Source organism: Conger conger, chromosome 2 (genome assembly GCF_963514075.1).
Source record: "Conger conger chromosome 2, fConCon1.1, whole genome shotgun sequence".
In the NCBI taxonomy this organism is placed as follows: Eukaryota; Metazoa; Chordata; class Actinopteri; order Anguilliformes; family Congridae; genus Conger; species Conger conger.
Genome location: NC_083761.1, coordinates 55,354,357 through 55,377,403, shown reverse-complemented (window position 1 = coordinate 55,377,403; position 23,047 = coordinate 55,354,357). Strand labels below are relative to the sequence as shown.

At 39.6% G+C, this 23,047-nt stretch overlaps 1 protein-coding gene across 3 annotated transcripts in view; it reads right to left on the bottom strand.

The window, feature by feature from the left end:
* LOC133122805 (axin-1-like) overlaps positions 1-23,047 on the bottom strand; it is a 38,123-nt gene that overhangs the window by 14,086 nt on the left and 990 nt on the right. For all 3 annotated transcript variants that reach the window (XM_061232976.1, XM_061232978.1, XM_061232977.1), the window contains exons 2-5: positions 19,316-20,284; positions 4,492-4,632; positions 2,460-2,556; positions 137-274 (exon numbers count right to left, since the gene is read on the bottom strand). In XM_061232976.1, coding sequence (XP_061088960.1) covers positions 137-274; positions 2,460-2,556; positions 4,492-4,632; positions 19,316-20,190 — 1,251 coding nt within the window. In that variant the 5' untranslated portion in view covers positions 20,191-20,284. The remainder of the gene's footprint in view (positions 1-136; positions 275-2,459; positions 2,557-4,491; positions 4,633-19,315; positions 20,285-23,047) is intronic.

Below are 23,047 nucleotides of genomic sequence, written 5' to 3'. Positions count from 1 at the left end.
CTGCATAGACGCAGTCATTTCCACAACAAGGTTTAGAATTCACACGTCTCACCTCAAGTGACCTTAAAACAATTCCATGCAGACACACAAATTCCAAGTACACATACAGACACACACACAGCCCAAGAAAACATACCAATCGGACTCTCTTCAGTCTCTCCTCCAGCTTCTCCTGGGCCTCTCTGTCCCGCAGGACGCCCTCCAACCGGCTGATCAGCTCCGCGGCAAATTTTTCCGGGTCGACGTGAATATCCTTTGGCATCCGGTATGTGCGCTACAGAAAGACAACTGTCAGCTTCAAGCAGTTCAGGAAACATTGCGACATCCAAAATGTCAGGTTCAAAGGCTCTTATTGAGGTTTCTAAACTCCTCTGAACAGCCTACGCATTTCATACCACATAGGGGTCCTGGTATGGGAAAGACGCAATAGCCCCGTTCTAATGCTGGAACCGAAACCATGCAGAACTAGAGCCGCAAACCAAAGGCCTGGCAGGGCTCCAGTTCATGTTTCTGTTCCATTTCCTTTCACAGCACCGCTGACGCCCACTGCCAGGCCCAGCTCATCAGCGGAAATTGAGAGGCATCATATTTCTTCAACAAGATGGTGGAAAATGGTATGAAGAGCAGAAAGGTAAATAGTTATTCTTGGAGAAATGTCAGGTCTTAGGTTGCATAATTTAAAAAAAAGTATTTATCTTTGATCCATTCTGAGATTACCAATGTGTAATTCAGGTTCACAGACTTCTAAAATTGAAAAACTGTTCGCCAGTAAGTCTGCTATGGCCAAAGCTACTTTTGACACCCATAATAGACCACCCCGCCTCTATCACTAGTGTTTAAAACCTTCAGTTGCCCAATTGGTGAGATTACAAAAAAATGTAATGTGTGTGGGGAGAGACAATAACTAACTTTGTAGAATAGTCCCAATTTTCCTAAACCTCCACACAATCCTAAACTAAACTGCACACTCATTCATTAATTCATTCAAAAATAGGGGCCTGCCAGCTTTCAGGTAACTGGCAGACAAAATGACCGATCTGTGTGGATTAGATCAAAGCATCTACACTTAGTACAAGAGAGACACTGTGATATTCCCCGCTTCAATATTAGCAGGATTCCTCCAACAACAAATCCCTAAAATAAAGTTTCTCTGGAAATAGCTGGCAGGAAAAAAATAAACATTTTACAAGAACACTCGCCACAACGGTGTTCCCTTCCAACTAGCAAAATAGAAAACCGAAAATACTTCAAAGCGCAAACATGCTTAGGTTTCAATTAATCTGACAACCTCCCCCCCCAGACAGACACACTCAGCCAATGGCTACATGTCTGCGTGGTTCATTTAGCTATGGTTTTATATTATCAATAACATATCCTGCTATAGTAATATTGTCTGCACAAAACCAGTTAAAAAGGCATAGCTCCTGATGCACTATGAAGACTGATGACTATGAATTTAAGACCACCATATTTTGAATGGAATACATATTTATTTGTAACTATAGCAGGATCTTGTATGAATGAATAATGCAAACAATCAAATACAGCAGGAGCTGCTGAGCTATGGTGTGTGCACTGCCATTTCAGTTACACAGTCAAACAAAGAACCGTTGAAGCTATTTTTACTGTAGAAAAAGTATTCTCCCTGATAAAACAACAGCCACTTCTGTATGCTGATGTTGCTAAAAAAAAGAAAAAAAAGAAAGGGTTTTGGAAGTTTGTGTTAACAAATGGTAAAATTATTACAATTCTCCTACTTGTCTCAATGAGAAGGCAACCATAAAGCATACCGTTTTCATATGCATAATTTAATAAGGGAAAGTAGAAGGTAATAGAGCACACATCAGCCATCATTCTACCCCCCCCCCCCCCCCCCCCCAAACTCAGTTTCAAAACTTGGAGCCCCAATTAGGCGGGAACTTCCACACTGGGAGATAAAGAGGGAGTCAGAGCAGTCAGAAATGGCTCAGATCTGCTGTGAAAGGAGCAGTTTGGGCTTGGGCAGAAATGCGACTGAGAGCATTACGGCTCAGTTTAGACACCTCACTCCCTGCATCAGCTATTCACAGCCAGATGATCAAAGAACTGCGCCTACTGTTGCGCATCTTAAGAATGCAGAATCTCATTTCAAGGTGGAGCCAAGAGAGAGGGGGGGAGATACAGAATGAGAGAGAGCGAGAGAGAGAGAGAGAAAGAGAAAGAGAGAGAGAGAGAGAAAGAAAGAGAGGGAGAGAGGGAGAGGGAGGGAGAGAGATGCCTTTTGTGCTGCAGCTCTACGTCAAGGATGGAAATCTGCAGAATGGCCACAAGATGCCTTGAGAAATGTAATGCTGTAGTTTTTCATGCGACTTAGTGCGAGGGAGAGGGCCAAGCAGGTTGTGTTGTTTGTGTACGGTCTTAATGCCATTTGAGAATGTCTGCTCTGCTGTCTATCACACCAGTGCCGCGGGCAGACTTACAGGGATATGAGGTAGTGGCACTCGCCCATTTGCTTTGGCGCTTTCCTGCATCTCCCGCCGATGCTGTTTGCGGTACCTATAGGGTGGAATCCCATCTCTGAAAAACACCATAAAGCACATTTCTATTAATATACCATGTCAAATATTTGCTTTGTGAAAGTACATGAATATAATGGCATTAGCCTGGCATATATCTCCCACCAGCTCACATCTCACAAAGTGGAACACTGCTTTTGGTTACTAGTCTACAGCTAACAATAGTTGTAACTCTGCCTACGATAAAAACTTGGAATAGCTTATAAATAGTGACTGCATTTTGTTCCTTGAGACACAAGAGCATACTGCACAACGAAACGGTGGCAGCACAGGCATGGCTTCATCACACACAGCAACCGCACGGTTTAAACTTTCACAATTTGAGCATCTTTGCAATTCCAATTATGACTTTCCCCTGCTAAACCTGCGTTGGTCTGCCAGTGGGGCTGAACGTGTGCTGACTGGGCGCTGTGGTTCCATCCCACAAGGAGTGACTCCTCTTTGTCAGAGGCTCTGTGGCAAGCAGCTGATAATGGCCTCTAATCTATCCTGCTTCAAACACATGTTTTTGTCCTGCTGTGCAGCCTTTGATGTTTCTCTAACTTAATTCCCCAGTGCCATTTCTGAACTTAGCACACTTTTTCACTGAACACTCTCTGGCAGCTCATCCCGACTCTACTCTTTCAAAGGAAACACTCTTCCGGGCTGGCTAAAGAGGGGGGGGGGGGTTGGGGCAAAATTACGGCATTTGTCCAAAAGCTAATAAAACCTTACAAGTGGTGGCCAACTGCTGAAGAATAACCAGCATGGAAAAAACTTCTGCACAGAAGGACTTTGCTGCTTTAATTGGGGGGACTTGTTCTTAAATAAAAAGAAGAGCTCATAACTTTACTAAATTAACCCTCCTATTATGTTTGGGGTTAATTGGACCCCATTCTGTGTTTGACATTACTTAAAAACCAGTTAACATTTTTTTTTTCCACTTGATACTGTATGTTTTTTTTTCGTTTTTTTTTCGTCTATTTTGGCAGAATTAAATAGTAAACATGCAAAGAACATAATGCTTTGTTTTTAGAAGTCTTGTACCAACTTTGCATGTGTTGTATGGGCTTATTTTGACCCTCTGTCACTGGATAAAATGAAAGAAAATATACAACCATTTTTATTTTTATCTCAGATTTCTTTGTGGATGATTCTGGTGGCACTTTCCCATACAGGTGCCAAACTTTCATTTTCTGTACCTCAAGCTCTAGAATGAGATGTTTCTCACATTTTTCTCATTTATGGATAAAAGGCTAGTAATTTGGGAGACAATAAGAAGCAACAGTGTCCAAGTTTTTCTTTGCCGCTTAACTGTTGGGGTCAATTTGAACCCAAACATAAAAGCGGTCATAAACTCTTAACATAATAGGAGGGTTAAGAAAAAACAACATGGAAAACAGCAGAGATTAATCAATAGCATTAACTACTGGTTCTCAATGGACTCGGTCGAGGACAGCAGCAAAATCCTTGCAGTTAGATTTTACCTTGATTTGCATTTATTTTTAAATAATTAACATGGGATATGTTTTTTAATACATCCAACCCAGAATATCAGCAACAATAAAGATATTGAATGATTGTGAAAGGGCCTCAATATGAACCTATATTTTAACTTATTTTTATTTATATTACATTACAATTATATTACAAAAAATAAAAATCAAGAGGAACAAATCTCATCCTGTGCATAATACAGGCAAATACCTCGCTCTGACTAGCTGAAAAATGTCTAACTACACAGCAAGAAAATATTTCAAAAGTCTATAAAAAGCAATAAAAAGGATGAGAATAAAAAATAAAAATCTCTGTTGTTTTCTATTGATTAAAAATTTATATTCCTGCAGTTTTGGGCTTCCTTTCCTTCAGCCCAGTAGACTAGCTGCTTGTGTACTGAAGTTCAGCCTTGCGAAGAATTAGCCAAGTGGGGTTTGTGCTTGCGGACGGTTGTACGTACACACTGCTGTCCGTCAGTGAGAGGGTGTCTGCGTCGCTGGACATGCTCTGCTGCTCGCTGTCGTTAGCGCTGGTCGCAGGAGCCAGAGCATAACCGGTGTTGACGTAGTAAGGGTTGATGGGCTCCCTCCATGCCGACTGCCTGCAATGGACAATAATCAAATCTCAGTTTTCAAGCAAGTGTACCTAAGGACAATCACACCTAAAAGAAGAAATCAAAAGGGGGCATTTCACAAGCATCGGGAGAAATGGGGAGAGAACTGAACTACTGCGTCAATAGCAGTCAGAAACTATAAATCAGTTTCAGACATTTTGCTGCATGATTCTTGAGGTCTCAAATGTACTGGAAAATAAAACTGCTTCTGGTGAGCTCAAAAACAGAAAGAGATGTACGTACAGGAGAGGCAGTGTTACAGATAAAAGCACAGTCTTTCAGCAGGAATGAATGGCCTTTATAGTTTAGCACAAAATCCCAGTGGATTTCTTTCATAGCCTTGATATCACCAAAACTGACTTCCTTCTCAAGTCAACTTCTATTGAAGGTGGGGAAGTTCAATTAATTGCTCTTCAGTACCTGAGAGGGTTCCTGGACTTGCTTAAAATCCCAGAACGGCATCTTTTCATGAATTATAGATCGTGATCGGATTCTTTTCTTTGTGCCAGAAAAACAACCCTTGGGGAATCTGCAAACCCCCGAGATGTTCTTTCTGACCAATGCCTGAGCACAGTGATCCTGACAAAAGGTTAAATCCACCATTTGTAAGAGTCGATCAATATCAAAATTTCAAATGGGAAGAATCATTCAAAATGCAATTGTGACAAATTAAATCTAACTAGCCACAACCACCGTCAATTTCCTGAAAATATTATAATTGGGGAAATCGGTATAAAACATAAAGCGACTGCCTGCAGCAGAGCAGTAATACTTAGCCGTCTGCCAAATTCCCACCTAATCACGACTGGCCGCCTACTCTCATACCATTGAGAACACATTTACGTGGATCAACCTTTACTGCAAATATCCTTGTCATAACAATAAATGCTATCATCTCGAGAATGAATGACTTGAGTTTACAAATGGTAATGCTTTTTTCCCCCCCTCAGTTAGGTAGGTAGTCTGCTAGACAGCTAGTTTGGTATATTGGAATTTGATTTAGTTAGATCAGAAACACACTGGACAGGCCAGCATGCTCATCGTCTTTATTTCTGGCAGCAAGTAAAAATGGAAAAAAACTGATGCAACTTGCATAGCAACAGTACGCTCAGGTTAACATCACTGCGCTAAATTCGCAGTTTATTGTGCATGTAATAGAAATGTTTTATTCCACCTGCCATAACAGCAAAGTTTTACTTTGAACAGATTTCACTTTTCTATTACAGTTTTACATTTACATGCTCCTTTCTCCTGCTTTGTCTTGTGACTGTTGATTGTAAGAATGGCATAAATGCTTTTACAATGTGCTTTTATGCCCTTGATGGCTTTCTGTGAAATATCATTTTGGCCTTACTGCCTTCCAGTTCGCCTTGGTTCCCTATAACATTTGGGCTTCACCAATATCAGAATGACCTTGCCCAAAAAATGAATATAAGGCCTGCTAACGTTAATGTTACCATGTACTAGACGATTAGCTGGCCAATGTTAGGCAAATTAAATTCCATGTTATTTCTCCAACTAACTTTTTCTCAGTTAATGCTGTGTGTCTACAAATTGACAATGTTAATTAAACTTTGTCTCTTGTAATGCGACTCCACTTCTGTTTATTAACAATTGATTTTAGATGACAGGACATGAGCAAACACCAATGGCACACGGCTGTATAGCTGTCATTTTACGAATGGCAAAAACGGCAATTCTTTGTAATAGTTGGTACCTCTTGAAAACTGCTTTTGATTATTGTGACGAGTTTCATGCAAAGCACCAATGCGGTGACTTTCTAGTGGAGCCATTTAATTCTGTTACAGCAGACGGCAGCAAATGGCTTTAGAATGCCCAGACTTCAGACAGACATGGAATTCTTCTCAACCCTCTGTGGTGGAAGGCAAGAGACCAAAACACCCAGACAAGCCAGAGCTACAGTACGTCAAATGGCTGCTGAATATTACAGTAACCCCTCTTTCTCATGTTGATGGACACAGTATGCCATGCATTGCTACTCTGTGCTTTTGTTGCCAATTTATTTTAAGAGCAATCCTCAAAACCTCAGCCCATAATAACCACGCACACTGAGAAAGCCTGCCCATGGACGCCCACAAAAACTCAACTTGAAAAGAAGAATAAACTGTAATGCTTTAAAAGGATGTGAAATAATCCTAAAGCACATGGAGGATGTAGGTAGGCAAGTCAGATAAATTTCACAGCATACATGGATCAGCTGCTTATTTGCCCCTTATAAATGTACAAAATATGAAGGAGGCCATGTACAGAGCCAATATGCACATTTCTGAGGAATCCATGATGAAACCTTAAAATTATTTTTTTTCCTGTGCAGAGTCATAAGGAAGAACTTGTTTTTGTGTGGCCTCTAACCATTTACTGGCTAAAGAGCCAATGGTCAAGGGTAGCTGCTAGGTGATTCTCACTCGTTTCCAGTTGTTGCTCATTCACAACCAAGCTTTTGATAATGAAAAGCATTTTCATTTCATAACCTCTCAAGCGCTAATCAGCTGGCTAGGCAGTTGCCTTATCTTGCTAGATAACTGGCAGATTTCCTTCATTTATGGTTGAGAAATGTGGCACATTTGAAGGAAGCAAGAATAAACAGTAAAAATTGGTTGAGATTCTAGCAACAGAAGCTAAAGGTATAGATTCAGTGAAGCGAAAGCATCAATTATCAATTAGGCCTAAGAGCAACGGACACACCATTTAATTGTCAAACTTCCTCAGGTCCCAAAAACTAAACCAAACATTGTTTTCTTAATGCATTTTCTCTGCCACTTTCAAAAGGGAGATGGAGTCGGTTCACTAGTTTGTCCCTCACAAAACTCACTCATTTTAACTAGTAGTTCAATTGTTTTTCTACAGGGATCCTCAAACAAAGGCACAAGGGCACTCAAACAAAAGTCAAACACCTACTTTCACAATTTAGTGGCTAATTGCGACATTTACAGAAACAACTAATTGACCTAATGGAGTGTGTAAGCAAGAAAAGTGAATGTTGGTAGACCAAATCTACTACAAAAGGCATGCCTAAGTGAACCAGTGCAACAGTATCTGTCTGTCATTCCTAAATGGTCAGTCAATCATTGTTTGAGTTTAATAAGCAGCAATTAGATTAGCAACATAGATGACAGGGGGTCGTAATCAGGATAACCAATTAACCATGTGGATAAACCAATAGCCCATCAACCTCTTGCTGGTGGAGTAAGCCCTGGCTAGAAGGTGCATTTCATTTGTCAATTGCAGTTACTTTAACATGGACCATGTTAACAACCCACAACCCACTGCAGCACGCAGACAGCAATATTACGTCCAATGTCAGCGCAGAGCAGCTGTGCATGCCCATCTTCCAGGACTCCCAACCCCACGGACGGGTTTACCGACATGTTCAATCCTCACAAACAGCTCATTATCTTTATAAAGTCCGGCCTATGGCTACAAAATACTAAAGGAGAATTTAATTATCAATCAATGAACAACATGGATTGACTTTACACATTAGTCACAATGAAGTATATGGTCACATACCAAATGGTCGTAAAGAGCTCTTTAGTGGGGGATACGGACAGTTCAGAAATTCAGTCTGAATGTTAGCAAACCCAACCGCTATATACATACAAAATTAATTAACCTCCCTTATCTCCCCAAAGGAATATACAAAACAAATAGGCAGCCATAGCAAATTGTAATTATCACAATTGTCCAAATATACATATATGCTCCTACATGGAAAAACTCATGCTCTCAGGCTTGTTTGTGACATACATCATAAAAGTGAGTCTAAAAATAGGCAAAAGATCAGGAATGAAAGTTCAAAAGAGACTGAGTCTGTCATTGTCTGAGCAGACTGAGACAGCAGAGGGTACCACTGGCTCCCATTTTAGGCTTAACATTTAGGCTAGCATTTTATATTTATTTATTTCATTGATTTTAATTGAAGGGTGGAATTTCAGGAGTACTGACGTATTTATAATTGTTCCCAAAACATTAAAATGATTTTCTAGACTACACAATCATAAATAAAAATAAAAAAAGAGCTTGAACTTTTCCCAGAAACAATGTGGCACTTGAAGGGCAGCGTTTGGAATTCTCACCGCCTCTTTCACTTCCTAATGTTCCACTGCAACGTCAGATCAAAGGCAGGGCCATATGCACTGGCTTTGTATATCGGAGACCACACACAATGCAGCCTCAGACTCACAGTGGGGTGGGTATCCATAAACTGCAAATGAACTCAAGACATCTACAAAGAGACTGCGTAAACTGCAGGGACAATCCGCATTGAGGTTATGTTTCATACCCGATCTTCCCATTAGTGGCAAGCCTTATCCCTATGGCGACACTTGAATTATGAATTAATGTTACACCCATTATTTAATTCTTCTCATTTTAAAGTTGCTTGAAACTTCTTAGGCTAAATCTCTATTACTACATGGGACAAAAGGTAAAAAGGGCAAGGGGGAAAAAAAATCATGAGCAACTTTACAACATGGATATGCCAAAAATAAATGCACTATAGGGCTTCACACTCATTTGCAGGAGGGGAGCATTAACACTGGAAGAACATGAGAATGTCAAAGGTGATATAAAGGTAAATGTTGACCCTTTAAAATCTATCCATGATAAGGAAACCACAGTGAGGCAGTCTTCTGCATTTTCAGACTTCAGACCACACTTAATGAATTTAAGTTTCTTTACCTTAGAACGTAGGCTACAACCTCTGTGAAATGGGGCAAAAACCCTCTGAACAGAAAAACATGTTGAAGTACAAATTCTATTTAACATATTTTTAGAACAGAATATAATATCTACTTCAGATTATCTAGTTGCTTCATAACTGGTTCAGCTGAGAAAGTACAAGCAGACCTCAATACAATCATACACACAATTATAGCCTACAGTAGGCCCATATTAAAAAGAATACTGACCAACCTTACTCATTGTATAGGATACCAACAATCTTTTCTTTTCTTTTTCTTTTTTTACATCCAAGGAGCATAGTATTGGTATGTATTCATCAGGGGGGGAAAAAATCTTTCATTTGTTTAGCACTTGTCTTTTTCATGTTTCAAAGATCAAAAATTGCAATGGCCCTGTTGTGTCTGAGCCTCTGAACCCCAGGTGCCTTGTGTGATTTCAAATCTGCATTAATCATTTGAGCGGTTAAATTGAACATGACATATCTGAGCTGAAAATGTCTTTCACAAAGCTCAATGAAATGTTATCTTGTACTGAAGAGATACTGTGCAGTTCCACAGGCACATTCGGTCGGACAGACTGCTGCAGACAATAGTTCAGCAAAATGTATTTGATAAGGTTGTGCTAACACAAATCGTCTACAGCAGGAAATAGCTGATTGTACAGTGCAATAAATGTTTTTAGTATGATTTATTTTGTCCTTGGACTGTCATGCTGTAATTTCTGAGAATGCTCTAATGGTTATGCCAGATGCAGTTGGAACTCTGGGTACAGCACAACGTTTCTTAAACTGCAGCATTTATTTGTTTATTAAACTCAAGGGGATAACCAGAATGCCATGCCTTTAGTTGATCAATAGAATCGTATGCCCTTCGAAGCAGGAGAGTTTAGCAGCAGTCTACTTTAACTAGTTCTATGGAGGCCTAAAATTGTAGCTAGCAGCAGATGGAGTACACACAGAAACATGGACTCACTGAGCACTTTATTAGGAACACCTATACACCTACTTATTCATGCGATTATCTAATGAGCCAATCGCGTGGCAGCATAAAATCGTGTAGATACGGGTCAGGAGTTAATGTTCATCAATCATCCGAATGGGGAAAAAATGTGATCTCAGTGATTTATTCCACGGCATAATTGTTTTTGAGTATTTCTGTAACTGCTGATCTCGCACAACATTCTCTAGAGTTTACTCAGAATGGTGTGGAAAAACAAAAAACATACAATGAGTAGCGGTTCTGTGTCCTTGTTGATGAGATTTCAACGGAGAATGGCCAGACAGGTTTGAGCTGACAGAAAGGCTACGGTAACTCAGATAACCACTGTACAACTGTGGTGAGCAGAAAAGCATCTCAGAATGCAAAATATGTCGAACCTTGAGGCGGACGGGCTACAACAGCAGAAGACCACATTGGGTTCACTTCTGTCAGCCAAGAACAGAAAGCTGAGGCTGCAGTGGGCACAGTGGGCTCACGAAAATGGAAGACTGAGGAGAGAAAAAAAAAAAAAAAAAAAAAAAAAAAAGGTAGCCTGGTCAGATGAATCTCGGTTTCTGCTAAGGCACACAGATGGTAGGGTTAGAATTTGGTGCCAACAGCATGAATCCATGGACCCAACCTGCCTTGTGTCAGTCCAGGCTAGTAGTGGTGGTATGATGGCGTGGGGAATGTTTTCTTGGCACACTTCGGGCCTGTTAATATCAATCAATCATTGCTTGAATGCCACAGCCTATTTGAGTATAGTTGCTAACCTTATGGCCACAATTTACCCATCTTCTAATTGCTACATGACAATGAGTTCAATGTTCTTTGGTGGCCTTCCCAGTCACCGGATCTGAATCTAATAGAACACCTTTGGGATGTGGTAGAACAGGAGATTTGCATCCTGAATGTGCAGCTGGCAAATCTGCAGCAATTGTGTGATGCAATCATGTCAAAATGGAACAGAATCTCAAAGGAATGTTTTCAACATCTTGTGGAATCCACGCCACAAAGAATTGAGGCTGTTTTGAGAGTGAAGCGAGGCCCAACCCAGTATTAATTCCTGTGTAGTTGAAGTGCTCAGTGACTGTATGTACAGTGATTACTTGTGCAAAAAAAAAGTGAATTGCACTCATGCAATTCTGAATGTTTAAATGGACTGACATGTTACACCACAAAGTCCTTAATCAACTATTCCGCAAGGTAGCTTCATAAATGTTTTAGGCTGAAATAAATTCAAGACTTTTACCGATCAACATGTGGATAGAATTATAAATGCAATTATTTTGAAAAAAAACATCCTACTTGTACATTATCCCTTGCATAGTTGGCTGTGACAAAGAGTATTTTTTTTTTTTTTGAAAGTTTTGACCAGTGGACACTGGGCCTCAATCCTTGAAGCTGAAAACAAGTCTTCAGCTTCAATCACAAAGAAAATACACCATTATAAGCAACACATTCTGAATTATGAGTGCAAGGCTAAACTTGACTTCATCCGGGGAGCAGGCTTACTTTGTATAATGCGAACTGTGCTCAAATAACACTTAAGCTTCGACTGAAATCCCTACCACGTATGACTCAATAATAATCACTAGGCTGGGGGCAGATCATTTTCCTGACACTTGCATTCATCACGACCAATAAAACCTCAACATTTATGTCTGAAAAGAGAGCCTTATTGACATACACTTTTTACTTAATTGAAGAAAAAAAAAAAAAACAATTGGACTGGCCAATCGTGTAAGGTAAAACTGAGGTAATACTGAAAATTAAACAAAACTGCAGTGCACCAATTTCCGCCTTCAAAATGCTTCAATTAAAAGGATCTCCAAGTAAAGATGTAAACGAGTAGAATTTCAGAAAAGGGAGAGTCCAGATAGGAAATCCAAATAAAATATGCAGCTTTGGGGGTGCATTCTACCTAAGCACGGGGCATTTGGGATGGCTCATGAACACTGTCAATGAAGGAAAGAAAAAATCTGCCTAAGGATTACAGAAGTCTTTCACTGAATATACAGATGAAATTATCCAGAATGTTCTTATGGTTTAGACAGGCAGGCAGGCAGGCAGGCAGGCACATTAAACTGTAAAGATTCCCAGGAATGTGAATCGCAAATTTAGGGATTTTAGGGAAGAAAATTCTAAACCTTTCCCAGAGCCTCAGTCATGCTCATCATATTCCTTTTTCACAGCTCCATATTCCACATATTAATTACATTACAGGAGATACACTCCCCTTTGCTTATATAGGACAAAACATGCTAGGTGATTCAATGTGACTGTGCATAATATATGCATCATATATGCAGTGTCTGAAATAAAATATATTCCTTTTTGTTGTACATGCAAGCTCCTTCATTTTTCCCCTCAAACAATAGGGCTTCAGTTATGCTGTGCATATAAAATATTAAAACATGCCCCGGTACAAAAACACATCCCAAGCCTTTAACTCCACACATGACTGGAGAATTTTCACATCTCGCATTTTAGATATCAAAACATGGCTTACCCAAACAGGACTTTCAAAAGGACACATTTTTATACTAAATTACCTTCACAACTGGAACTTGTACAGAATTTTCTACTGAATGCGTTTATGTGGAGTGGAGACATTCCTCACTAATAGACAAAAGACGAGAGCAGTGCGTAATGAGGAGAATGTGTACTAACCTCGTCATTTGGGAAACGCCACACGGGAAACTGTCGGTAAAACCTGAGGGAAGGGGTTGCCCTGCTTTGAGCTGGTTTCTACCATCAGCGGTGATCAAATCATACATTAATGTGCTAGTCCTCTGGGCTAACAAGCACCTAAATCCAGTAGCCCAGCCCGGATAGGACAACATTCTGCTAGACTTGTACATAGGCAGCATATGCATATGTGTTTAATAGCCAATGTTAGGAACAGCATATCAAGAACGTAGGCCTTATTTCATGATTTAGCTTCTTGTTGTCTGTGCATTGAATTTATATTTTTTATTTTTCAAAAAATAACATCACCAATTTGGATAAGTGGAACAATGACATCAAGATTGTACCTGGGATGTTGGTCCAGCCTGTCCGTGTGCTTGTGCCTTTACAAAGTCTTTTTTCAATTACTTGTGCCCAAGAGAATGATTACCACCTTCCCAGCCATCCTGTTATAACTCTAACAGCTCCTGCCTTTGGAATCAGACCAACTGGATTTGCCAAAGCAAAAATCATAAATAAGCACAAATGCAGGAATGAGTGATGTCCGCAGGTCACATCATGCACCGTTTCCACAGGCAACTTAACGCCTTTCACAGTGTTAGCAATGAGATGGAACAATGATCGACCAGACTACAGGTTTCCCGCAATTCATGCTGGCACTGGCAAGCTTAATAATGAAGAGCACCAAACAAACACACTTGGCAGCTTTTCTGATTAAAAGTGTAAGCAGCAGGTCTGTTCACACCTTTTATGGTGATGGAAGTTGAAATGTTTCCATTTGAATCCTTACCCCTAGCAGTGATTTCTTAAAAACATACTTGCTTTTGAATTTTTAGCAGCCATAACGGCATCCAACTCACTATAGCAATTCCACTCCCACAAACACCACTATAGGCAGCAGCAGCCTATACGCATCCATGTAAGCCATTAAGAATAGTGTGTTTAACAAAAATTCAGTTGCACATATTTAGCAAATGCTGGCTTTTTCTTTAAGCTTACAGTTGCTATTTTTTGCCTTGAAACACAAAGAATGTTTAGAATGAGTTGGATGTTAATGTCATGCTCTAGTGAATACATAGCAAACCTACAATCAAACATGAGATCCCAGTACGTCACATGCCAATATGAGTTAATGGAATGACTTGATGGAATCAACCTTAAAGTATCTTTGACTTGTCTGTGTTATTTTACTTAAAATACATACAAAAAACACACCCAGAGGTTGTGTTAATGCAGAATTCTGCATTTCACGTAGAGAGAGCCAAAACTCAGGAAAACGCATATACTGCATTCTATAAACGCAAATATTCCAAGGTCTTTTTTAAAGATTGCAACAGGCAATGACCAAAAAAATGAACCGCAGCAATAAAATTACTCCCGTTTCTTTGAGCCAATTGTCTTATTATACATTGGTATTATTTACAGATCATAATAGCTACACAGCCATTGATAGCATGGCGAAAGAGAAAACGCTGCATTTGAATGCGAAATCAAAATGAGACGTCATGTTGTTGGTAGCTTTTATCAGAACACACGTAAATCGGTATAAAACAGACTGAAATATCTTGCGTTCCAAAAAAACACTACACTGGCTAGCGTGGCCACTGCGTGGCCTAACCATTTAATTTCACAGGGATTATACACTACAGTCCCCTCCAAAAGTATTGGAACAACAAGGCCAATTCCTTTGTTTTTGCAATAAACTTTTGAGATAAAAAGCCCCTTCAATCTCCGCTTCAGAAAGTGAAATGCATGCTCAATTGGGTTACGGTCCGGTAATTGACTTGGCCAGTTTGAAACCTTCCACTTCTTCTCCCTAATGAAGTCCTTTGCTGTGTTGGCAGTGTGTTTTGGGTCATTGTCTTGCTGCATGATGAAGTTCCTCCCAATTAGTTTGGACACATTTCTCTAGGTTGGCAGACAGATTATTTTTGCAGACTTCTGAATCCATCCTGCTGCTACAGTTACATCACCAAGGAGAAGAAGGAGCCATGCAAGCCCAACCTTTCTCCACACTTTGGTTGAGGTTAATCCTGGTCTCATCAGTCCATAAAAGTTTATTCCAGAACATTGGTGGTTCATCTCTGTACTTCTTTGCAAATTGTAATCTCGCCTTCCAATTCTTACTAATAATGAGTGATTTCAATCTTGTGGTACAGCTCCTCTATTGCTGCTTTCCAAGTCTTCTTCAAATGGTTGATTGAGACACCTTCACCCCTGCCCTGTGGAGATTGTTTACATTTAACATTTTTGTAATTTGGCAGACGCTTTTAATCCAAAGCGATTTACAAGTGCATAGGTTCTTCCACAAGTTAAAGCATCACATCCATAACTAGTAAAATACACATGAAGTGTTGTTCTAAACATACGGTCATATTAAGCGCAATTTTTTTTTGGGGGGGTTAGACAAGAGGGATAGGGATATCAGAAAGGGGGGCGGGGGAAATCAGGAGGTAGGACTAAGGTACAGTTTCAGTACCTATAGTTATAATGTCACTGACTGATGTTTTGGGGGTTTTCTTCACAGCTCTCACAATGTTTCGGTCATCAACTTGTTTTCCTTGGTCAAACTGTTTGATGTCTGTTGTGCCAATGGTTTATTTCTTTTTCAGGTCATTCCATGTTGTTGTACAAGCTATCCCCAATACTTGAGCAATGGCTCTGATCAATTCCCCTCTTTTCTAAGCTTCAAAATAGCTTTATTTTCTCCCAAAGATAGTTCTCTGGTCTTCAGGTCAGTTTATCTTTTCTAACACAAATGCAGTCTCCACTGGAAAAACCCAAGGCTAAAATCAAGAGTAGACATTCAGAACTATTTATTGTTTAACGAATTAAACAGGACACATCTGGGCAACAAGAAACTCCGGTCAGTCTAAAAATCAGATGGTCTGATACAAAATGTGGTATGTTCTAAGTTGTTTAACAAATCTAGAAATACCAGGAAATAAAAGATGAAATTCAGATCTGTCATCTCATGTCATCTTTTGACCTCAAACTCATGTCATCTTTTGACCTCGAATTGTCTGTATAGCAAAAACAAAGGCATTGACCTTGCTGTTCCAAAACATTTGGAGGGGACTGTACTTAAAATGATCAACCCGCTAGCTTTCAGGATCTTTCCCTAACAGTTGGAATTCTGTTGAAACATTAATAAAAGCTATGTATAAAAGGTGGTGTTGTAAATATACAATTATTCAATGATTCATTAACTAATGCCTCAGTAACCCACTGCTGACATTTTTGCACAGTAAAAATTGAGAACACTTAAGCACAGTGCACATGCATATCACATTTGTGGCAAGTCATTTCTATGCAGAAGGCCTGTATGTAGCTCAAATGTAGATGGGTAATACAGCTTAAGATGATATATGGTTCCTTTTTAGATGGGCCTAAAAGTAGTTAAAAATCCATACAACGAATACAACATCTAGCATTCTATTCAAAACGATGTTCCAAGGGATTGAAAAAACATTACCAAGAAATAGAATAATGAAGTGCAAGCAAGCAAAAGATAACAGTAAGGAAATGGCACCAATCAACAGCCACAAGCATTGTTTACAAGATGATACAACCAAATTGTAACCGGAACGGAGTTTGGAGACAACTAGATAAAAAACAGATATTAACAATATACTGCCACACAATATAAAAGCACATGCATGTAGTTTTAAAAATAAAGCACTCAATTTAAATTGTTGGTGTGAGTTTGTGAAGCCTGTGAAAATGCTCCTAAAATGGGTGCTTTCGAACTCTATGTGTGATTTATTATTCGATATTGCCACAGAAGTAGCTATTATTAAGATGTTTAAAATGCAAGTGAAGCAGGTCAAAATACACATTCAAGTAGCCCTCTGTGACAGATTGATTATTTTAGGGAGCATTAAGATTAAAAGGGCCCCTATCAAGCACAACATGGGGCTTTTATGTTCAGAAAACAATCAACTGGTGGATATATATCCAAAAATATAATTATCATTGCTTCTGAGAGGAATACAACCACGTCTTTAAACAATATAGCTTAAATGTTTTCCTAAGAGAAAAGCGTAATTTGAGGACATATCATTCTGCAAACCTGAATCACTGCACTACAGAATTCCAGCAGCAAATACCAAGAATATTTCTTTAAAATCTGGGGAGCAAAATGAACCTGCTACTCCCCAAACCGCCTCGCAAAGGGGTGTAAAAAAAATTGTTCAGTAACGACATTAAAAGTGCAAAATATGGAACAGGAAAAAGCCAGCCAGTCAGCCTTTGTAACATTATCAGTAGTCCAAAGCCTGGGAATCGTTAGTAACATCCTGGGCTTCCAAGCCAGCCTCAAATACCAGTTGGTACTTGGACTTGAGCTTTTATGCAATAAAACGCAAAAAATCCTATTTCCGTCAATGAGGTGAATTTGGTTCCAGCGTATTCATACTGTTCATTTTATAGCTTCAAATAATTATTTGTTTCGCCAAAAGAACACAATGCTTCATAACTAATTTTCCCCACTGTAGGGCTGCAAACGGGATGCCTTGCCCGGTTTAGGCTTAGGTGGTTTGCATTATCTTTTTTTGTTGAGCAGAATGAGCAATAATTCTAGTGATGAAAATTACAGACATCAAGTGAGCCGTGGATGGAGTCGACAAGCTGCATCTCTTAAGTTGTTTCTACTAGTGATAAAGTTGAAACAAAGCAGCACACTTGTCTTGCTGAAAATTCCACTTGCTTTCAAACTAAATTAATTCAAATTAAAGTGTAAAACGGTTATAACTCTGCAGAACCTTGGAGAAATCACAATATAACCAGCCATGACACAAAAAGATACAAGATACAATATCATGATCAACATCTCTTGATTTTTTTTTCTTTTTATAAAGAATTCAACACAGGGACCTCGACCGAATGTTTCAACAGTGGTGCTCTGGCTCTTGTGTCTTCAAAGCAGAGATATGGGCAGTGGGGGGTGGGGGAATTGGTTACGGAGGAGGGCAATGGCGCATTTTGCACCTTAAGTCATTTTGGCAGCATGAAGACCACCCACAAAAAGTCTTCAGACAATAAGAGTTAAGAAGCAGAAATAATTAAGCGATGAGTCATTTAAAATAGTATTTTCTCTGAACGGACAGCCCAATACAAAATAGGTTATATATACTGATTAACTCAACAAAATAATCATGGTTCAGTATGCCCCTCCATTTTGACTTCAGAGTTCAGTACATTTTCGGCACAGATAAAACTGATTTTCATTTATTATGAAGTATCTAAGTAGTCACAATTTCCTACTGAACAAAATTTGCCACAGTAACAGTAAATCAGGGTGAACTTGGGACTTTTGAATTTAAGATCCACACTGAAATTGAACTTGAACGAAGACTAATTGAACTGAACCAAAAGTCCGGTACAGGAGAGAAAAGAATTTAGTAAGCGCTGATACTTTTGTGATGTTTCTCCTCCATGTTTTCACAGAAGCAAGGCCTCTTCCCTGATTGCAAGAAGCAGCAACAATACACAGGTGACACTGGCTACAGTGGCGAGATTGAGGGAACAGAGTGGCACACAGCCACAGTTACATTCTTAGGGGAGAACCTTGCAAGAGGAAGGCAATAATGCTGTACTACTTGTGTGAGCTTGGGCTGTAGGTCATGACTGGTTACAGCTGGAAACATCAACTGCAGCAGTTTCTCTGCATTTAACCATAATACAGAGCAGTGAATAGTTCTTTAGGACAGTTCATGTTAAGCAGATGATTCCACCATTACATCAACAGTTATGAACCTTTTTAACATTTGTATTTGGCATGGCACAATCAACATTTCAACCAAACGGGGGTGACTACTAGCCTTCTGAGATGAGTATTCGACTCAGTTTCACTCACTCCTTTTGTTGGACAATAATTCCATTACTTTCACACCACAGTTAAGCCCAGGTTCTCTGTTAAACTGCTCAAGAGAAATCATGTTGAGCTTTTCACAAAGAAACCTTTATTCTATTTTAAAAGCTTGCCTTTCACAGAACACCTGCAAAAGGTAACACAAAGACCTTGTGGTTCCGCCTTCTAATAAAAGGCAAAGCAGTTTCTCCAAACCTGTAACAGAGTGCTTCACAGTCACAGACAGTTAAGAGTGATGATATCAAGACCAACACTGGTCTTGTGTTCCGATGCAGATATTCTTCGGAAACCCAATACAATGTAAATCTTTGGGAAACAAGTCATTAGGGAAGGTGAAAATATTAATTCCTCTCCAGCTAACCTTGTGCAGCTTTTGATTTGGACAGAGAGCTCAAACATTTTAAGTAGAGCATCAAATATAAATTACCTGTACTCCCGGTTGTCCTGGTATCTCTTGTTAGTAGCCGCCCTCTGTGGGACAGTCTCCATGAGCAGCTTCTGGGTAAGCCGGTTGGTGGGTGTTGGGTCACACTCCAGCTGTTCATCAGGCTCCTGGTCACACTTCCATTCTTCATCCTCATTCAATGTCGGTAAATATCCAGGCAAAACCTTCCCATTCCCTGATGCAGAACTCTGGTCACTGTATAACTTGGGGCTCTCCCCGCCAGTCCTGGTGTACTCCAAATAAATGTCTGACTTGAGAAACACAGGGTAAGTGTTCTCTTCCATCATAGTCTGAATTTCTGTCTGAGCCTGGTCAAACATTGCAGGGTCGATGTGTAGCTTCATCACGCAGTCCTTGATGAAGCTTTTAGTGGCTGGCTTGATCTGCCTCGACACAATCCCATTGTTGTCCAGGATGTACTTTTTGTAAATAGCTTTTGCCAATTTCAGTTTCTTCTCCTCGTTGCTCTCGTTCGCCTCGAGCTTCCGGAAGCCACTGCATGCAAACCAGAAGTCCAAAAGGTCTGCGCAGTCCTCCTGCTTGAGGAAAGTCCTGAACAAGTGGATCCCATCTTGGTCATCCAGGAGGGAGTGGAGTGACTCTGCCCACTTCAAATAGGGTGGTGTAGGAGAGGCACTTCCCTCGGGCTCGTAGCCCAGGTCCAGGTCCGGTCGCCGGGGTGTGGCTGTGGAGGCCTCACTCTTAAGGCTCTCACACTTGACAGAGTAGAAACTGTGGTTATACTGCCGCACATCACTGGACACCAGCTCTCCCTCCTCCCCAGGGACTGGGGGTCGAGGAGCATCTTCAGTGAAGTTGCCCCCCAGATCCACTGGGTACTTCTCTCTCCCACTCATAGTGAAAATGTCCACTTTCCCAGTCCCAGCACGGCAAAATCTTCAATACAATTAAATCCAGACTTCTACTAGTGCCGCTGCCAAAGAATTCCTCCTGAAAGCGAGAGAAAAAAAAAAAAAAAAGAACACCCATTAAGACCAAATCCATTTTAAACTTGCACCAGAAAAATTATGCATGCTTAGGATACCAATTTCAGTTAACATTAAAACCATGTAACCAAAAAAGACAAAACATTTCAGAACGCACGCATTCTACAGTACATCTGATAGCAAATTTCACGAATGAAACAAAGACATACCGATAGACATAAGTGAATCATAAGTTGTACCACAGCTCTGCTGTGTGATGTGGAAAATGACCATTATTATTAAGCAACATTACAAAACCCAAGTCAAGATATGAGCAGTGTTGTATGTACACACTATATGAGAAACTGTTTCGAAAACTTAGGAATGATGAAACAAAGAACTTTGATTCTTCATGTATTCCATTACACCATGTGTTTACATATTCTGACAAGAGTAAATACTATTGTCTATTTCCAATTTCAATAGATGTTTCAGTCATCTAAGCTAACTTAAACTACGCCTTAACAGCAGCCAGACCGCTTCCATGTTATCAACAAAAAGACATATGATCATATGATCACATTTGAAACTGCAAGGCCATAGATAAGTGATAATGTTTTGTGTAGGAAATGGCCCAAGTTTGGAGGTTCACCAATTCATTTAAGATTAAAGAAAAAACAGAGTCAATACCCAACAAGGCAAAATAAACAAATATATTGTCATATTTAATACAATATACACTAATTATTGTTATGGTTTATTGCCCAGCCTTACTTGCCGTGAAGTCTTCATATTTACAACCAAAACCGTAAACCATTATTTCGCCAATATCTACACCGTATCCACTGCCTTTTAAGTCAGTCCAGCTGGAGCTTTTCACATCAACAATAGCACAGTTTAGCAGAGATGGTGAAACCATTTCAATCGGTTATGGATCCACTTACAATGAGTAACAGAAGAGCAGCAAAAAAGGATGACCCCTGTGGATGTGTTCCAGAGGGATTACTTCGGTATATCAGGTGTCTGCTTTCAGTGTCACATCAACATGCAGCCATTGTGTTTGTGTGATGTTGGCTGCACATTACAACTGTGAACCAGATTCCTGATTTCCTGGTTTCAGTACCCCTCACCCAGAAACGACGAAGCCACACAATTTGTTTTTTTTTCATTCTGAAATGAATGTACTGAAACTTTCAATATTTAGTTGCTGCTCAATCAGTGCTTTTTGTTCTACATTTACTCGAGCAGTTGCTGGGCCCAGAGAAAGGATTCCCTGCATGAAAATTAACACCTAAAATATGTACCGAAGGGATTTCCAGCTGCAATTCCAAATGGAAACACGCATGTCAGCTTTGCTTTCACCCCTGTAGAGAATACTATTTAAAACCTTAAGACGTATTAAACCGTCAATGAGCTAGACCTTGCAAATAAGAATTGACCATTTTCAAGGTTAAAAAAGATCACCACAATCTACCATGACTGTGACGGTGCATCAGTGAATTCAAGCACACCAACTGATAGCATCGACATGACCTTGGTTAAAATACTTTAGTCCCTTTAGGGCAGTGAGACAGCATGTAGCGGGACAGTAGAAAGGAGATTCTGTCAAAGAAAACCAACTACACATAAAAACACGACTTTAAAAGATCAGTCTGGAGTTTATGCAGTTTCATGATGCCTTGTGGTGTGAAGTTCTGGAAAGCTTGCATGTGAACACCATAAAATGGAAGGGTGATGGGCAGATTAAAGGATCAAACTAAACAAGTTTCCTGTTACTCATGTGTCTCACACAGAACATTTTATGTCTACTGAGATACAAAACAGAAATGAAAATGAAATATGACTTTACAGTCCATCACACTTTTTAAACTTGTGTTCAAGAAATTGTTAAATTATCTCTAATACTCATGATTTAAACACCGCAAAAATAAACCACTTACATGCCATTTATTGTATTTGTTGAGAATAACTTCAGTATGTTGTTACAATCCAAACAATGTCCCATGAACATATACATTAAAATAAGGGAAACAATAATTCCTAGCCCTAGTTATGTTACTTTCATAACTGAGCAGTTTCAACGTATTAAAGAGCTTGAGAATAACAATAAATTAGCCAACTGAAATAATACTGTAAAATGATTCAAAGCATCGACGACGTTGGGTGAGGGGGGACTTTACAATATCTGAGCATGTAGGATAGTCAACTAGAGAACATCACCGTTTGGAAGACATGGTAAAACGCATTGTAGATGATCATAACAATGAGGTAGTCAAGCGATCTTAATAAAAAATGCATTGGCTAGGTAGATTTTATTACAGTCTGCAATTTACCATTGTCATTACTTTTCAAAATCCCGAGAGAGCTTGTTGTGTAGTCAACAAAACATTTAAATTAGCCATCTAGCTAATACATTTTGCAAAGTTCAAATTGAAGTAACTTATTCTAGACTAGTATTTCACAATGTTGCATTAGGAAAATTATTGACATTATTTTGTTAAAAAGAACTAGTTATCTAGCTAGCTGTTACAGACAAAACAACTAGCGTAGCTAACTAACATAACTGATTAACAAATCAATACCACTGTCGATGGGTCCTCCGTAAATGTACCTCAAGCATGCTGCAAGAAGCTACATAAGTTACTCGGTAAGTTACTACTTAAACGGTAACTTAGCTGGCAAGCTACTTTTGAATATAGTCGAGTTCACGCATCTCCGCTGTTTTTCTTGACCCAAAAGAATATCGTCTATGAAAATACCATTCTATAGCGAGCTAATCCAGCCATAC